The sequence below is a fragment of the Camelus dromedarius genome, chromosome 7 (assembly GCF_036321535.1).
Source record: "Camelus dromedarius isolate mCamDro1 chromosome 7, mCamDro1.pat, whole genome shotgun sequence".
NCBI classification, from domain to species: Eukaryota; Metazoa; Chordata; class Mammalia; order Artiodactyla; family Camelidae; genus Camelus; species Camelus dromedarius.
In genome coordinates this window covers 61,789,536-61,806,414 of record NC_087442.1, presented here as the reverse complement: position 1 = coordinate 61,806,414, position 16,879 = coordinate 61,789,536, and the positions used below count along the sequence as shown (strand labels likewise).

The 16,879-nt window shown below is 33.4% G+C and overlaps 1 protein-coding gene across 2 annotated transcripts in view; it reads left to right on the top strand.

The window, feature by feature from the left end:
• The window catches only part of VPS50 (VPS50 subunit of EARP/GARPII complex), a 105,745-nt gene that overhangs the window by 63,725 nt on the left and 25,141 nt on the right, over positions 1 to 16,879 (top strand). For both annotated transcript variants that reach the window (XM_010979671.3, XM_031454902.2), the window contains 4 exons: positions 10,450 to 10,540; positions 13,009 to 13,185; positions 14,277 to 14,395; positions 16,351 to 16,457. In XM_010979671.3, coding sequence (XP_010977973.2) covers positions 10,450 to 10,540; positions 13,009 to 13,185; positions 14,277 to 14,395; positions 16,351 to 16,457 — 494 coding nt within the window. The remainder of the gene's footprint in view (positions 1 to 10,449; positions 10,541 to 13,008; positions 13,186 to 14,276; positions 14,396 to 16,350; positions 16,458 to 16,879) is intronic.

The window sequence follows — 16,879 nt, the reverse complement described above, 5'->3', positions numbered from 1 at the left end:
GCAAACATTAAGTACTTACTTTGAAAGAGTGTTTAAATTGATTCTGTACCAAAGTAGAGCTTTTAGGGTTTACAATTGAATGAAGAGAATGCTTAAAAAAATTTTTTTTAAATTATTAAACCTCAGGAAAACAGTGGTAGGGGAACAACATGAAACCCTAATACCGCTTTATTTATAACTCCCTTTTCTGTTAAAACTTAGCCCTGCTAAAACAGAAGACCTGGCCTGTACACACTGCAGTACAAAATGAGGGGGGGGCCCTTTAATCACAGGTGGGAAAGGGTGAAGAACAATTTAGGAGCCGGAAGCCTCACCTGCCGTGTCACAATGAAGACATGCCAGATGTTCATTTCCCAAAGATAGCTTTCTTTTCTCTCCTGTCCTCTCCTCTCCTCTCTTCTTTTCTCCTCTTCTCTCTTCTTTTCTCTTCTTTTTTTTTTCTAAGGATTGCTTTCTGTCCAATACAATACCTGGAAGGTCTTTTCGTGTTGTGACTGCAAGATGCATGCAATGCAAAAACATGGATTTATTTAATGGCCTCTGTTCTGCACTCCATTTTAATTATTGTCAAAAGATGTCTGTCATCTGTGGCAACCAGGCATGCACATTTCTAGACTCTGACTATGATGGAGAGTCTTCACAAAAGTTCAGTTTGATGAAATTGGAGAATATAGAAGTGAATTATTAAATATTTCCAAAACATTCAACATTGTAAAAGTCAACATGGACTTCTCTTAGAAACATTTGGAAACTTATCCAATTGAAGAGGCTGTACAGTACTGTTAGAAGGAGAGCAGGACTGGGAGATGGTAGACTGAGACTTTTATCCCCTTTTTCCTGCTTGCCATCTCTCTGACATTGGACAAATCACTTAACCTCTCTGGGCTGTGATTCTAGAAATCATAAAATGACATGGCTGAACTAGAAGGTCTACTTATGTATTACCTACAGATCTTTCCCTTTTTTTCTTGCTGCATTGTGCATTATAAAAATTAGAATAGGTTAAAAAAGTAAAGATTTGATTTTTTAAAAGTATTCTTCTCCTTACCTGATGTTTAAACTAATCTAGCTTATATACTGGTTGTACTCATTATCTCTCCTATAGCTGCCATTTGGAAAATTATAGTGGAAGTCACTTGGTGAAGTTCGTGACAACCATCAGTGTGTTCTGAAGTGTATCTATTTTTTTTATAAAGCAAGATAAACTTGACAGGCAGTTTAGAAATGACACCAGTGTACACATCTTGAATTGATGAAAGTCATTACATTAACCAGTGATGAACCTAAATCTACTAAATTCCAATTTAATATCTCCTTCACTAAATCATACTACATAGATAGTAAAAACGCTATGAAATGTGGTGAAATATAAATCAAGTCTGTCGTAATTCTGTTAAACTGTTTAAATATGTTTATAACTTGTTTCATGGTCCTCTACTGCCAAATAGAGCTCTTGAGAAAAAAAAATTCTTGAACTAAATTATTCTGACTTGCAGTCCATTTTGGCTATTGGTTTGAAGATACAGGCATAATAAAAAGGTGAAAATAGAAGAATTTTACTCTTTGGCAGAATGTCTATTTATAAAATGTACCCCTGTTGCCTGTGGAAGTTGTATTAAAGCTTGCATGCCGTTACCTTTTTCTAGGGCAAAGATATATGAGTGTGTGAGGGAGCACATTCTCTATCGTCTGTCAGTATTAATTGTCAGCCTTCAAAAGTATGTTTTATTCCCCAGATTTATGTTCAGGTTCTAAGTTTGTATACATTCAAAGCTGTCATTCTTCTGCCAGATGTTGCAGAATTCCCAAAAGCACGTGTAGTCTAATTCAAACATAGAAATTACGCAGCAGTCTACAATTAACAAAACATTCTGTTTAACACATTTTATTTTTGATGACTTTAATAATCAAAGCTTATAAAATGTTTTCACTGATCCTAAAGGTGCATTGACTGATGTTAGAAGAGGGGAAAGTTCACTTATCCTTTTAGGGAGAAAAACTCTCTCCTTGCTTGAGTAAAAAAAATAGGTTTATTCCCTGAGTACCTTTAAAATGTGTGTTTCTAGGATCAGTTTTATTGTCCATGTACTTATTTTTGTTTTCTGTCTGGATCAAGTGATTTGATCATCTCTTCTTTTTTGAATATTGGTCCTGATGTCATCTAAAATTGACCTGCCTGTGTGTGTCACAGCAACCCCCCTCCCCAACCCAAACACACACACCAGCCCATATATCCTCTGTGAAACAAACTGTTTTCATTAAGGCTTCAGAGAGTGTAGTAAATAAGTTATAAATAATTTAAGTTGTTTTATAAGAGATCTCAGAAGATTTTTTTTTTTAAGGAGAGACTTAACCAATATAATAGCTTTGATTTGCAAGTGTCCAAGCATGTGTTCTCCTAGTATTGTTTTATTACATACTATTTTGAAATGTACAGGCTTAAAACAGCCACTATCTTACCATTATTTCATGTATTCTGTGAGTCAGGAATAATTTAGGCAGAGATCAGCTGATTCTTCTGCTTCTTGTAGCACTAACTGAGGTGACCAATCAGTTTACAGCTGGTGGTAAGCTTTTTGTAGAGGATCTAGGATGGCTTCACTTGGACCTTGGTGGAGGTGGCTGGAAGGATGTGCACAGTGCTTGCATGTGGCCTTGCCAGTGTGATGACCTCAGGGTGGTTGGATTTCTTACATGGCGGCTGGCTTTCCACAGAACTAGTGTTCGAAGAGAACCTCGCAGAGGCTGTATTACCCCTTCTGGCATAGGCTTAGGAGTCATGCAGTCCTTTCACCATGTTCCATTGAATGCAGGCGTGTCATAAGACTGGTCCAGATTCAAGAGGACGGAAATTAGACTTTCTCTTTGATTGGGGAGTGGTAGGTAAGGTCAGGTCGTAGAAGAGCATGTGTGTGAGGTAGGAGCTATTGCAGCTCTTTGCTATATTCCTTGGGAGAAATGTTTTTAGAAAACAAGTTTTTTTGGACTTAGGAATAAAGGTGCCAATAAATTTGTTCAATTTATTTTTAATACGTAAAATATTTTACAGAAAACTAAACTACATAAAAGTAAAACTTTTCCACCTCTAAACTGTACAGGAGGGCTTAAATTTTGGAGTTAAAATGAGAACAAAAGAAACAGTATCTTCATAGTATACATCTTTTATGTTAGGCTATTCTCTTTATTCTATGTGTATACATACACATACAAGATACACGATAATAGTGGGTAGACAGCTGTTAAATTCTTCTTAGTAAATATCGTTGTTACTGATTTCCAGTTTTCTTCCTGCTGGTACAGAGTTTGGGGCAGTGTGGTGTCATCAGTGGCAATGGGTTCCCACCTTTACTGTTACTCACTAGTTTACTACCTGTATGATTTTAACCAAATTTATTTCACTTCTCTGAGCTTCAAGTTCCTTCTCTTAAAAATGTGAAAGGCATATGGGATAATATACCCTCTTTAAACTCTGCTTTTATCATTTGTTTTGGACCCTATCTTTTATTGCTTCAAGTCTCTTATTAGATTAAGTAAAAGATCTGTTTCACACAGTTCTAATTTATTGATATTTTTCCTTTAACTTATAGGTCAACATATTTGAGACACCTTCAAGACCAGTTACTAACTTCTTCACTAACTCTTTAAAATCTCTTTAATTTTATACCAAAGAAGGTTCTTTGTATCCTGCTTGTATCTTGTTTCTTAAAGACACAGGTGGCACCTGAAGTGCTTAAAAAGTAATAATCAAGATTGCTTTTCACATAATTTCATGATTGTAGTCAGTTCTGTTATTCAACATCTGATTATAGTTTGTTCTTTATATACTCATTGCTTTTTCATAATAACTGCTATCCTTTGGTTTATTAGTAGAGTAAAATAGAAGAAAAGAAACAAAATGCAAATCTTTTAATTTGTGTCAAATGTTCTTAGAGAAAGAGATGCAAAGGAAGTTTTCCTTGACTCTAATGAATCAGTTTGGATATTAACCAACTTATCATTTACAGTCCAAAAATGAGTTAAGTTTTTACCTTTGATTATTGTTTCCTGTCATGTTGCAGTGAAGAGAACAAGATTTAGGAATCAGGGCTCTGTCTCTGCTATCTTTGAGTTGTGACCTTGTGGCACTTCACAAGTCTTTTAATGTTTCCTTGGGCTTCTGTGCCTTATCTTTAAATTAGACCTGCCCAATTTGGGAGGGAGGTGAGAAGATTATTATGGTTTTTCCTTTTGAAAAAACTTGATTAAAACACAACTCCTATAAAAGTATCCATATCTTATTGTACAACTCCATGAATTTTTACATATATGCATACTATATATACTGCCCAAATTAAGATATGGAACTTTTCCAGTACCCCAGAAGGATCTCTTGTACCCTTTCTTAGTCAGTAGCCTCCTCAGAAGTAACCAGTATTTCTCACTTGTGTCACCATTGATTAGTCTTGCCGGTTTTGAACATTATATATTTTGACTTTATAAATGCTATTCTGAGTTGTATTAGTTTTTATTTTAAATTACCAACTGCTTCTTACACACATACACATACATATACGTGTGTGTGTGTGTGTGTGTGTGTATGATGGTTTAGCATATTAATCTTGGATTCCTGTGATCTTGTGGTTAAATTAGCATTTTATTAAATCTAATACTTTGGAAATTCTTTTGAATTTTCTATGTATACAACATGTCATTTATGAATAATTATGGTTTTATGTATTCCTTTCTAATCTTTGTATTGTTTAGGCCCTCTGGTATAATGTTAAATAGAAGTGCTGACAAGGGACATCCTTTAATGCAGTACCCTGTCATTAAGTGTGATATTTGTGGGAGTTGTTTGTAGATACTCTATATCAGATTAAGGAAATTCCTAAATGACAAAGTAGACTTTAGGGCAAGAAGTATTACTTAAAGTTAAGGGAATACTTCATAATGATAAGAGACTATTCATTGGGAAGATAAAACAATTCTAAATGTGTATGCTCCTGTTAAAATAAATTCAAAACATATAAAGCAAAAATATTCTGATTAAATGGAGAAATACATGAATCCATAATCATAGTAAGAAATTTTTCTGTGCCATCTTTAGTAATTGATAATATAAGGAGACAAAAAAATCAGTATGTATATTTGAGCAACATATTAATAAAATTTGCCTAATATACATACACACATATGTGTATGTGTATAATTACAACACTTCACAGCTGAAGAAGTCATATTTTTTTTTCAAGAGGTAATTTTGTACAAAATTGATTATCTGCTGGGCCATAAAGCAAGTTCTTAAAAAAAAAAGTCAAAGGATTGAAATCGTAGGGAGCATATTCTCTGAACACAGTGGAATTTAGCTAGAAATAATAGATAACTAGAAAATCTGCTATTTTTTGAAATTAAATAACCTATTCCAGTGGTTAAAGAAGAAATCATACTGGAAATAAGAAAACTTTTTTAAAATAATCAAACCATGACATAAAAATTGTGGATTGTAGCTAAAGCAGAAGGGGGAATTTTTAGCTTTAAATGCATATTTTGGTAAAGAAGAAAGTTTGAAAATCAGTGCACTAAACTTCCATTTCAAGAATTTATAAAAATGGAAGCAAATTAAGCCAAAAGAGATAGAAGTAAATTATAAGAGCAGAAATCAATGAAAGAAAAAGCAAATGTGTAATAGAGAGAAATCTGCAATGCATGCCGCCATCAAGACTGACCAAGAAAAAGAAAACACAAATTCTCCATATTGGCAGTTAAAAAGAAAGTATCTGTAGATACTCAGACATTAAAAGTAAAATAAAATAATATAAACAACTTCAGCTAATGAAGTTGATAATTTAGAATGAAATGAATGAATTTCTTGTAAAATCAGATTTAATAAGCTGATAAAATAAAATATAGTATAAAATAAAATAAAATATAGAAAATCTGAATAGTCCTGTATCTTTAAAGAAATTGAATCTGCTTCAAAGTGTTTCCACAAAGAAATCTCCAGGCCTGCTATCAGTGATAAATTCTGCTTAACATTTAAGGGGGAAGTAATATCAATAGACTGAAAGAATAGAAGAAATGCTTCACAACAACTTATCTTATGAGGCCATTGTAGCAAATGATGATACCAAAACATAACAAATACATTACAAAGAAAGGAGAATGACAGGCTAGTAGCTGATGAGAAGATAGATGCAAAAATCCCAAACCAAAAGATTGGCAAATTAGATCTTGTGATATCTAAAAACGAGAATACATCGTGAAGAGGCAGGGTTTATTGCAGGAAAACAAGATTGGCTAAGCATTTTAGAAATTAATAAATTTAGTTTACTAATTAACAACTACAAGAAAATACCATAATGATCATTTTAATAGATAAAACAGTTTTGATAAAAATTCCACCCTAGGTCGTGATTTTAAGAGATCATGTTTGTTTGTAGTTTTCACTTTCAGTCTAGTTTTACTTTCAACCCAATTTTAATTTCAATCTTGAATTTAAAAGTGTGCCTCCTGTAAACAGTGTATAGTCTTGTTATGTTTTCTTATTTTAATATCCAGTCTGACATTTTTTGTATTTTGATTGAAATGTTTTTTTTTCATTTCTACTTAATGTATTTGTTGGTGTAGTTGGGTTTAAACCCATCATATTTCTGTTTGATTTCTGCAAGTGTAGATAATTCTGTTTTCATTCAATTTTTTCTGTTTCTACTTTCTTTTGGATTAATCATGTATATTTTTAATTTTCATATTTTTTCTAACCTTTTTTTTGTTTGTTTAATTTTGTGTGTGTGTGTGTGCGAGATGGATTACGTTTATTTACTTATTTTTTAATGGAGGTACTGGGGATTAAACCAAGGAACTTGCACATGCTAAGCATACACTTTACCACTGAGCTGTACCTTCCCCACCTTTTTCTAACCTTTAAAATGTGTATTCTTATAGTGGTTACCATCAGCATTCCAGTTTGCATTCCTACTCTGTCACGGTTGACCTTGGATTAATACACTTCTAGTAAAGCGAGAACCAACTTGGTAATTCTCTTACCCTTTTAGTATTTTTGTCATATGCTTTTACTTTCTGTGTTATTTTCTCTGTAATTTTATGGATAGGATTAACTAAGCTTCTTCAGTCTGTGAGGTGGTGTCTTTTATCCGTATAATAGTTTTATATTATTTCGTGATAGATTGTGGTGATGTTAGCAGCTTAAACCTCCACTCATTTATTAGCTCTCAGCTTTGTAGGTGAGAAGCCTAGAACAGCTTGTCTGGGTTCTCACGGGGCCGGAATCAAGGCATTGGGTAAGCTCTCATCTGAAGACTTCCAGGAAGAATCCGCATCTCAGCGCGTTCAGGATGTGTGGAGAATTCAGCTCTTGTGGTTTGGGGACTGAGGTTGCTATTTTATTGTTAACTGTCAACTACAGAGTGTTCTCAGCTTCTAGAAGCTGCTCTCCAGTCCTTGGACCTGACGCCTTCATTTAAAAGGGCGCAGTTCTCTCTGACTTCCCCTTCTGCTGTCAAGAGAGAAAAAGCTGCTTCAAAGGGCGTATTCAACTAGATTAGTTCCACCTAGATAATTTCTGTTGTGATTAACTCAGAGTCAAGTGGATTAGTAATCTTCCTACATCTGCAAAGTCCTTTTTTGCCACACTTGGTAACATAATCACGGGGTGGGCTTTCATCATACTTAGTCCTGGGGATTAGAGCAGACAATATTGCCAGGTGCAGGGAGGGCCATTTTAGAGTCCTGCCTACCGCAATAATTATTTTAATAATAGCTTTATTGAGATATGCCACATAACTAAAAATTCCAAAAATTGACTCCTTTAAAGTATGTAATTCAGCAACAACCACCACCACTATCTAATTTCAGAATATTTTTATCACTCCAAAAGAAACCTTGTACCAGTGAATTGTCACTTTTCTCCTGATGCAGCCCCTGACAATCACTAATATACTTTCTGTCTCTATGTACTGCATGTACATTTTATATAAATGGAACCATATACTATATGGCCTTTTGTGTTTGACTTTCACTTAGCATAGTATTTCCAGAGTTCATCCATGCTGTAGCATGTAACAGAACTTTTTTTCTTTTTTATGGCTATAATATTGTATTGTATAAATATACCACATTTTATTTATTCCTCAGTTGATGGATTTTTAGGTTTTTAGCTTTTTAGCTATTTTGAATAGCTTTTTAGCTATTATGAATAATGCTGCTGTGAACATTTGTGTATAAGCTTTTGTATAGACATATATCGGCAGTTCTTTGGGTATGTACCTGGGAGTGTATGATAGGCTGAAAATTGATTTCCCCAGCCATCCCACCCCAAGCAAAAAAAAAAAAAAGAAAGAACGAAATGAGTTCTGAATACCTGGTAACTGAATGTTAATTTATTTGGAAAAAATGTAGATGTGAACAATTTAATGATCTTGTGATAAGATTATCTGGATTATTTGGATGGACCCTAAATGACATGACAGTTGAAGGGAAACGGGGATTTGACACAGAGGAAAACACACACACGAGAAAGTTATGTGAAGACAGAGGCAGAGATTGCAGTGCCATGGCCATTAGCCAAGGAATGGCAGCAACCAGTGTAAGCTGGAAGATGCAACAAACAGATTCTCCTCTAGAGCTTCTGGAGAGAGTGTAGCCCTGCTGACAACTTGATCTCACCCTAGTAATTTCAGACTTTGGGCCTCCAGAACTGTGAGATAATAAATTCTGTTGTTTAAGTCACCCGGTTTTTGGTAATTTGTGACAGCAGCCACAGGAAACCAATACAGAGTGGAATTGTTGGGTTATGTGGTAATTCTGTGTTTAATATTTTGGGAAACTACCAAACTGTTTTCCAGAGTGGTTGCACTATTTTATATTTCCACCAGCACTATTTGAGGGTCCTGATTTCTCTAAGTCATTGCTGGCACTTGTTATTGTCTGTCTCTTTGAACATAGCCATCCTAGTGATTGTGAAGTGGTACCTCATTATGGTTTGGGTTTATACTTTCGTAATGAGTGATGATGTCAGCATCCTTTTACATGCTTATTGGTCATTTATATTTTTTCTTTGCAAAAATGTCTTTTCAAAGCCTTTGCCCATTTTTTAATGGGGTTGTCTTTTTGTTGAATTTTAAGAGTTGTAAACTTACATAGTTTTAGTTCTTACGTTAGGTCTGTGATCCATTTTAGATGATTTTTGTATATGGTGAGAGGTGTGCGCACAATCACTTTTACCAAATGCTGAATCATTACCTCTTCAGATACTGCTTCTGCTCCTTCTGTCTCTCCTTTCCATCCAGTTGCATGCATACTAGAGGTTTTGACTATGTCTCACATCTCTCTTATGATCTTTGCTGTTTCTTCCTTTTTTTTTTTTCACAATTTGTGCTTCAGTTTGGATATTTTCTATTGAACTGTCTTCACATTCGCTAAACCTGTCTTCTGCTGTTTTACTTATCCAATTTTTAATTTGAGGTATTGTATTTGTCAGTTATAGAATGCTTGCTTGATTCTTTTTTGTTTTTATTAAAGTTCTTTGAAATTCTCCTTTCTGTCCATTTTGTGCATCTTTTTCTCTTTTATTTATTCTTAGTAGTTATCTTTAAGTTCTTGTCTATTAACTATAATATTTGGGACAATTTCTGCTTTTTACAGATTTTACCATTTATCCTCTATCTTACAACCTGGGGATTAAAAAAAAAATCTAGATTTCGTTTTCAGCAAGATAGTAACAGCAGGGAGGCTTGTTGCAGGAAGGGAAAGAATAGGACTGGCACTGCCCTTTGGTTCTCGGGTTAACGGGAAGGAAGTATTTGTTTTCCTGCAGTTGCCCCTATAATGTACTGATTACTCAGGAGAGACAGTAAGAGCAGTAGCTCTGTGTCTAGTGCAGAGTTGGGTATATAAATGGTATACTTGCTAATTAAATTGATAAATTTATTTAATTGGTTTAATTGTGTGGAAGTAGATAGGCACCGAGCTAAAATATATTTGGAGAGTGATAATCATCTTGCTACTGTCACTTAGTAAGAATGATTAAGAGCTGTTTCTTAGCATAAAACATTTATTAGTATTTATGGTTTCATAAACCCTATAAATTATTTCTCTGTTTTTTGGCACTGATATATGCTTTTAGTTAAGGATATTTTAAGTACATGAATTGGTGAATAGCCTTTAGTTTATTAGTTCCTTAATAAAAATGTCATTTTCTATGCATTCATTTTTTTATCCATGTTTTTGCAATATAGTAAAAATATTCTGAGTTTAGTAGATATTTGAGCTTTTTCTCTAATGGATGATACACTGTTAATAAGTATATAAAAGTAAATGTTTGTGTTTACTCTGTTGGTCTGAATGGATTTTCAAAATTGATTTATGATAATTCTATTTGTTGTATTTTCTTAATTCTTACATGCACTATACTTCTCTTCTTACTTTTTGAAGTATTTGTTTTCTTTTTTTAAGAACGCGTCTTGATGAACTGAGAATGTTTCTAGAAAATGAAACCTGGGAACTTTGTCCTGTTAAGTCAAATTTCAGCATCTTGCAACTTCATGTAAGTTTATTAAGAACAGATAGATCAGTATTTTATTTAGTCATCTTTAAAAACAAGCCAGGTATATGAAAACATCTGTAAAATTATTAAATTAAGGAATAGTACCTTTCCTTCCTTCCTTAAAAGTGACTAATAAGAAGCCTCTTTTAAAAGGGTGATCTTTTATGGATGTCAAAGTCTGTCTCTTTTTACAAATTTAGTTTATACACTTCAGGAAAACTCTTTTGCCTGAAAAGAGTCAGAATTAAAATAATGTGTTTTCTCTAGATTTCAGAAGATGGTTTATTGCTTTATTTAAATTTTGCTGAAAAATAATGTTACATTTTGATGATCTTTAATGAAAATGGTTATGTTTGTAGAATATTGTCATTTCTTAAAGGGACTAATAGGTTCTTAATTTATGCTGCAACTCATAAATTTGTCTATAATGAGAAAATGTCTCAAAAATAAGAGGCACTTATAAAAAAACTCAAGTAATTTTTATTAGTTAATTGACTCCTTGAATCTTGTAACCTGTGAAAATATCTTTAATTGATTTGACTTTTCTCTTGGTTGAAACACATTGTAGATAAATATTTCTTGTGTGATAGACTGTGTCCTACAAATCCCAAATGTCAGAATACAATATGTAAACTTAAATCCTGGTTTAGAAGGCCTAGTGTGTTTAGTTTTTGCCTTTGGAAGAAATGACTTTCTAGAAGCAATTTTCATATTCTAGATAAATGTAAAAACTACATAATTAAAAGTTTGGTTTTTTTTTGTAGGGGTAGTCTTTATGCTTTTATTTTATAATAGCTTACTTATCCAGTTTTATCGTATTGCTTTGCTAATGTGGAAATATTAAATACAGTAAAACATTTTGATTAGTAAATAATTTTAAAACAGCAAAATTAACATTAATTTTAATATTATTTTCAAATTCTTAAATTAGGATGATGCCTTAACATTATTTAGAAGTCTAGCATTGATTTTAGAATCTCTAAATAGTTTTACTTGAATTGGCATTTAACCATCAACTGTGAGTGTGTGCAAATATAGTTGATATAATTTTAAAACAATTTTTTTCACAAGTTATGTTGAAATATTTCTATGCAAGGGAGCATTATCTTCTTTAAAGTGGTTATCTTGAAGTTTCAGTTGTGTAAGATAGGTAAGTCGTAGAGATCTATGGTACAAGATTTTGCCTATAGTTAATGATTCTGTATCATGCACTTTGTTAAAAAAATTTTAAGAGTAGATCTCGTGTTGTAACCACAATGAAGAAAAAAGTAGTTACTTTGAAAACTAACAACTGAGGTAATGTTCACTTGGCATGTGTATTCCTGTAGATTTGGTTTTAAAAAATTTTTGTCTTACTAATTTATAGTCATTTGTTGTTACAATTATAAAAATAATGGCACCGTTTTTAACCATTATGATGATCTGATTTAATGTATAGTTGCAATTTAAAAAGAAAATTAGCACATCATTTAAAATGTAACAAACCAGTATAACTTAAGAAGATTTTCACTGAATGTGAAAAATTTTAAATTTTGGAATAATATTGCAAAGATTGAAAGGTGTAAGAAAAATGTGTACAAAATTTTTGTGAAAAATCATTAAATCAAGAGTTTTGTAATTCAAAAGAACTTTAGTGATTATTTCATCTCTCCTCTAATTAGCTGTGTGGTCTTGAACTTGGCACTGAAACTCTCTGGACTGCTTCAGGGTCCTCATCTGAGAAATGTGTGATTTGATCTGGACACTACCACTCTTCAGCTTTAGCATTTGTAATTCTCTCATCTAGATTGGCCCCCTCATTTTACAGATGAGGAAATGGAGGCACAGAGAATCCATGTGACATTCCCAATATTATATAGGAAGTTAATGGAGCATGATGGATTAATAATGTCAGGCTAGGACTAGAAAATGTGTCATCTGAACTCAGCATGTATTTGTGTTGTCTGCTTCTTGTTATATTAAGAAATATAAATGAAAGCTTATAGACAACAGTATAAGAAAGGTATATCTTTCATGCTTAGTTTTTGATGTATTCATATAAAATATCTTAAATGGTGCAAGCTGTTTGACCTGACAACAGTTTTTATAAGTGACTTTATTGATGAAAACTGTGCCCTACTAGGACTTTTGCTGCTATTTAAAAAATTTTAGAATTGTTTTCAAACTGAAGTTATTTAAAAAATTTTTCTGTGCAGTTCTGTAAAGTAAGCCAGAAGTGGCTTGATGCAGACAACACTTTTAAGTGATATCAACAGCTGAGTTGTCTTTAGGAAAACCTTTGAACATGTATGTCCAAGTTTGTGCTTTAAGACAATTTGCAAGATTGTAAATGTGAATAACCTGAAGAATCAGGATTGTTTTCTTCATTAACTCTACATTTGTATTGATGAAATATGTTTATGTACTTGAATTTTATTGTTGTTGCTAAAAGGGATCTGGCTCTTTTTTTTTTTTTTTTTAATGTCTAGGAATTTAAATTCATGGAACAGTCTCGTTCCCCATCAGTTTCACCTAGTAAGCAGCCATCCTCAACTTCCTCAAAAACAGTAACCTTGTTTGAGCAGTACTGTAGTGGTGGGAATCCGTTTGAAATTCAGGCCAACCACAAGGATGAAGAAACAGAAGATGTCCTGGCTTCTAATGGGGTACGTGGTGTCTTTAAAACATACTGTGGAACATAAGTCAGATTTTCTTAATGGAAGTGTTCTACCCAGTGTTTTAGTTATTAAGGTGTGATCTAATCTTTCCAGGGACAGCATTAGTCCTTGAGAGTCAGGGTCCACATGTTAAGATGGCCTGTTAAAATGCTTTAGACTCAAAAACTAGTTGTTCAGTCAGGGGAGTAACTTCTTCCCATGTCGTCATCATACTGGTCTCTTCAGCTGGCATATGGGGTAAAACTTTCTCATAGAGTTGTTTTGAAGATCCAGTGAGATGGTTTATGAACGCACTGAACCAGGTGCTTGGTTAAACATAAAATAATGTTAGCCATTGTTTAATCATATTAATTTATAATATTAATAATGATAATGGTGATACTAGCACTGCTTCCTTCCTTGGTGGTGCGTGGACTCCGCTGTCCTCATCCATGTGGCACTGGGCCATAAAGCTATAAAGATGATGAGAATGTCAGGAAGGCACTCTTACTCTCAAGAGTAAACCCACCATTTTTGTCCTGGCTCTCAGGAGTCCCTAGGTGCTAAGCCTGATTTTCTAAGCTGCCCTTGAAATTAAATCTCATCATAATGAATTAAAACATTAGCATGCGTGTTGTATGTTGATTAAGCTGCGTAAGTACATCCAGAGTGCCAGAATTGTATTCTCAAGCTTTTTATAATGAATTAGCAAAATGGAAATATGTATAATGAAACCACTTGGAGGAAGAGATTTTTTTAAATCAACTTTGCTTACCTTCTTTTCTCTTCCTAAGGTCTGGCAGGGTATGTGTTTGTTTTTGTTTGTTTTCTTTACACAGAGAATTTTTTTTCCTTTGGGCATTTACAAGCTTTTGTTAAGTTATAATGTTTGTATTTTCTTTTTCTTTTGAGCTAATTAAGGTAGGATGATGAAGAAGAAAATGGAAGGTTAATAAGATTCTTGATAGCAAAATTAAAACTATTAAGAACTTTCTTTTATAAGCTACTTCTTATGAAATTGGATACTTTTATTGTGTTGAAAGACTCCAAGAAAGGTTGGCTTTTCATATTCATTGTTGAATACACTGTATTCTCTTCAGTATGAATCTGATGAACAAGAAAAAAGTGCCTATCAGGAGTACGACAGTGACAGTGATGTTCCTGAGGAACTAAAACGAGATTATGTTGATGAGCAGACAGGCGATGCTCCTGTGAAAAGGTAATTGTTCTTAGATTGGATGGTATTTCACATTTTATGTTGCACACCTACAGGATTTCCTTTGAAGGCTAAGAAAAAACAAAAATCAAAAATTAAGTTTTTCTTTTGGTTATAATTTCATGTGACAGAAGTTAATATATTTTAAAAATGATTCCTGAAAGGCTGGAAATGTAGTTCTTTTGATATGGGGCATAATCAAAGAGCTCTTAATTTAGACATCAGTGTTTTAGATAGAGAAACTTTCGATTTATAGAATCATTGCTGCCTTTGGAGGCAGTGTATGCTTCACATAGATAAATTTATGTTTCATGTTGATTTCCTTTTCCTCAAGAAGGAAAACACTCATTTGCTTGTATGTGGAGTGCCTCAGTCGGGTAAATACAGAAAACTCTTCCCAGTGTCGTTTATACTTAGTATTTGAACCTCCTATTAAGTTTCCTTTTTTGTACTTGTGTATTGTTTTATGATAAACTGTCATCTTCAAAAGCTATGATAATTATATAAGAATTTTTGTCCCTCTTCCAGTTAAATTGGGCCTGGTTCTCATTTGTGAGTGAGTTAATTTCATCACTATCAGTTACTGAGTGACCACAAATATACTTTATTTTTAATGATAAAGTATACTCTTCCCTATCTTTTACCCCCAAAGTGCCTAGTTAATACTTGATTGATTTGAAACCCTGATTGTTGCAATCTCTCTCCTCAAAAGTGAACGATGCATGTAATTGTGGATATTTCAGTTGGGAAAATTTTGTTTCCATTGTTTTTCACACACGTATGAGATTTAATTATCTACATCTGTGATCCAATGTGAACTGAATTGAACTATTTTGTTGGACTTCTTCATTAGCTATTTTGGGTATTTTTCGGCTAAAAGGAAAGCTCTAATCAAATTGAAATGAACAAGTATGTCTGCTGTTATATGTGTATCTATGTACTTGCATTCTTGGTAAGGGTGTGCATCCTCCTAAACAGTCTTAACTTGCCTCTAGGAAATGTGCACAGTGTGAACTACTAATTGCTGCCAGTCAGTTGACAGTTACTATCAACTCCAAACTCTGACTGCCTCTTGAATTTATCAATATTTCTTTGTATTTCACTGTAACCATCCCTAGTTCATGTGGAAATCTCTGGGCCAGGTTGTTGAATCAGCCCCCTTACCTTGGTTTCCCATCACCGGTCTTAACCTTTTCTAATCCATTCCTGGATACAAATTTAGATTTTTCTCTTATACACACAAATTTGATGATATCATTTTCCTCGTTAAAATTTTAAATGGCTCACCACTGCATTTAAGATAAGGTTCATACTCCTTAGGATTATGAGGTTTGATTGCTTTCAGTAATCTGACCTTTGCGTACCTCCTTTCTTGTCACGTTTCCCTCTGCCCACTCATTCTCTAAGCTACCATTGTGAATCCTTATGTTTTGCTGAGCACACTCTGTTTTCTCTTGCCTCTGACCTTATTACTTGTTGTCCCCTTTTTTTCTGCACTTACCATATAACTTCTGCTTTTTCTTTGACTCGAGCACTGTCCCCAAACCCCAGGCTTTGCTCTCAATATTAAATGCTTAATTCAGATTTTAAGAAAGGTTTTTTTTCATCTTTGTAGGTCTGAAATCAGGGTGCTTGGCACAGTTAATGCATAATTTCCCTAAATATTAGAACATTTTTTCTTTAAGTGACATAGCTTTTTTTAATGGTTGATAATTAATGTCTAAGAATCAAAGGAATACATTAGAGTACTTTATTTCTCTGTTTACTAATTTCTCTTCCCCTCTGGACTATAAGCTTTGTAAGGACAGGAAGATAATCTCTATATCCCCACCTAATACATGGTAAGATTTTCAGTAACTAATTAGTGAATGAACTATAGATAGATCCTAAGCTGAATAATTTATGATTTACTACTTGACAACCCTAATTGCAAATCTGTTTTGTTTTTCCATATTAAGCATTTCTCGAGAGACCCTAAAAAGCAGGAAGAAATCAGATTACAGTCTAAATAAAGTGAATGCACCCATCTTAACAAATACAACATTGAATGTAATAAGACTTGTTGGTAAGTAGCTACACCTTTAAAAAAATTATTATAGCAGTTAAATTAGCCTGCTTTTGTTATCATATGATTTTTACTTGGGATTTTGTTGTGCACTCCACTGCCCACTGCAGTGAGGGATTTAAGATCATCATATGTATGTCAGTACTCTCTCAATTGTTCCAGACAGTATAATACTAATATTAATATCAGTTTTGCCTTTTTAGTTAACTACTTAGTATTTGTGTCTTTCACTTTTTCTAAAATATTCCAATGAATAGACATGTAATGGAAAAATTCTCTGTGTGAGTCACAGGTACATGTAGGGTTATGATAGTGCCAGTTATATATTTACACAATATTTTGTACTTAATTGTTTCATTGATCTTCATAATTTTTCTCGTCAGATAGGCAGAGTGAAAAGTGATTCTCTGGCATTTTCAGCC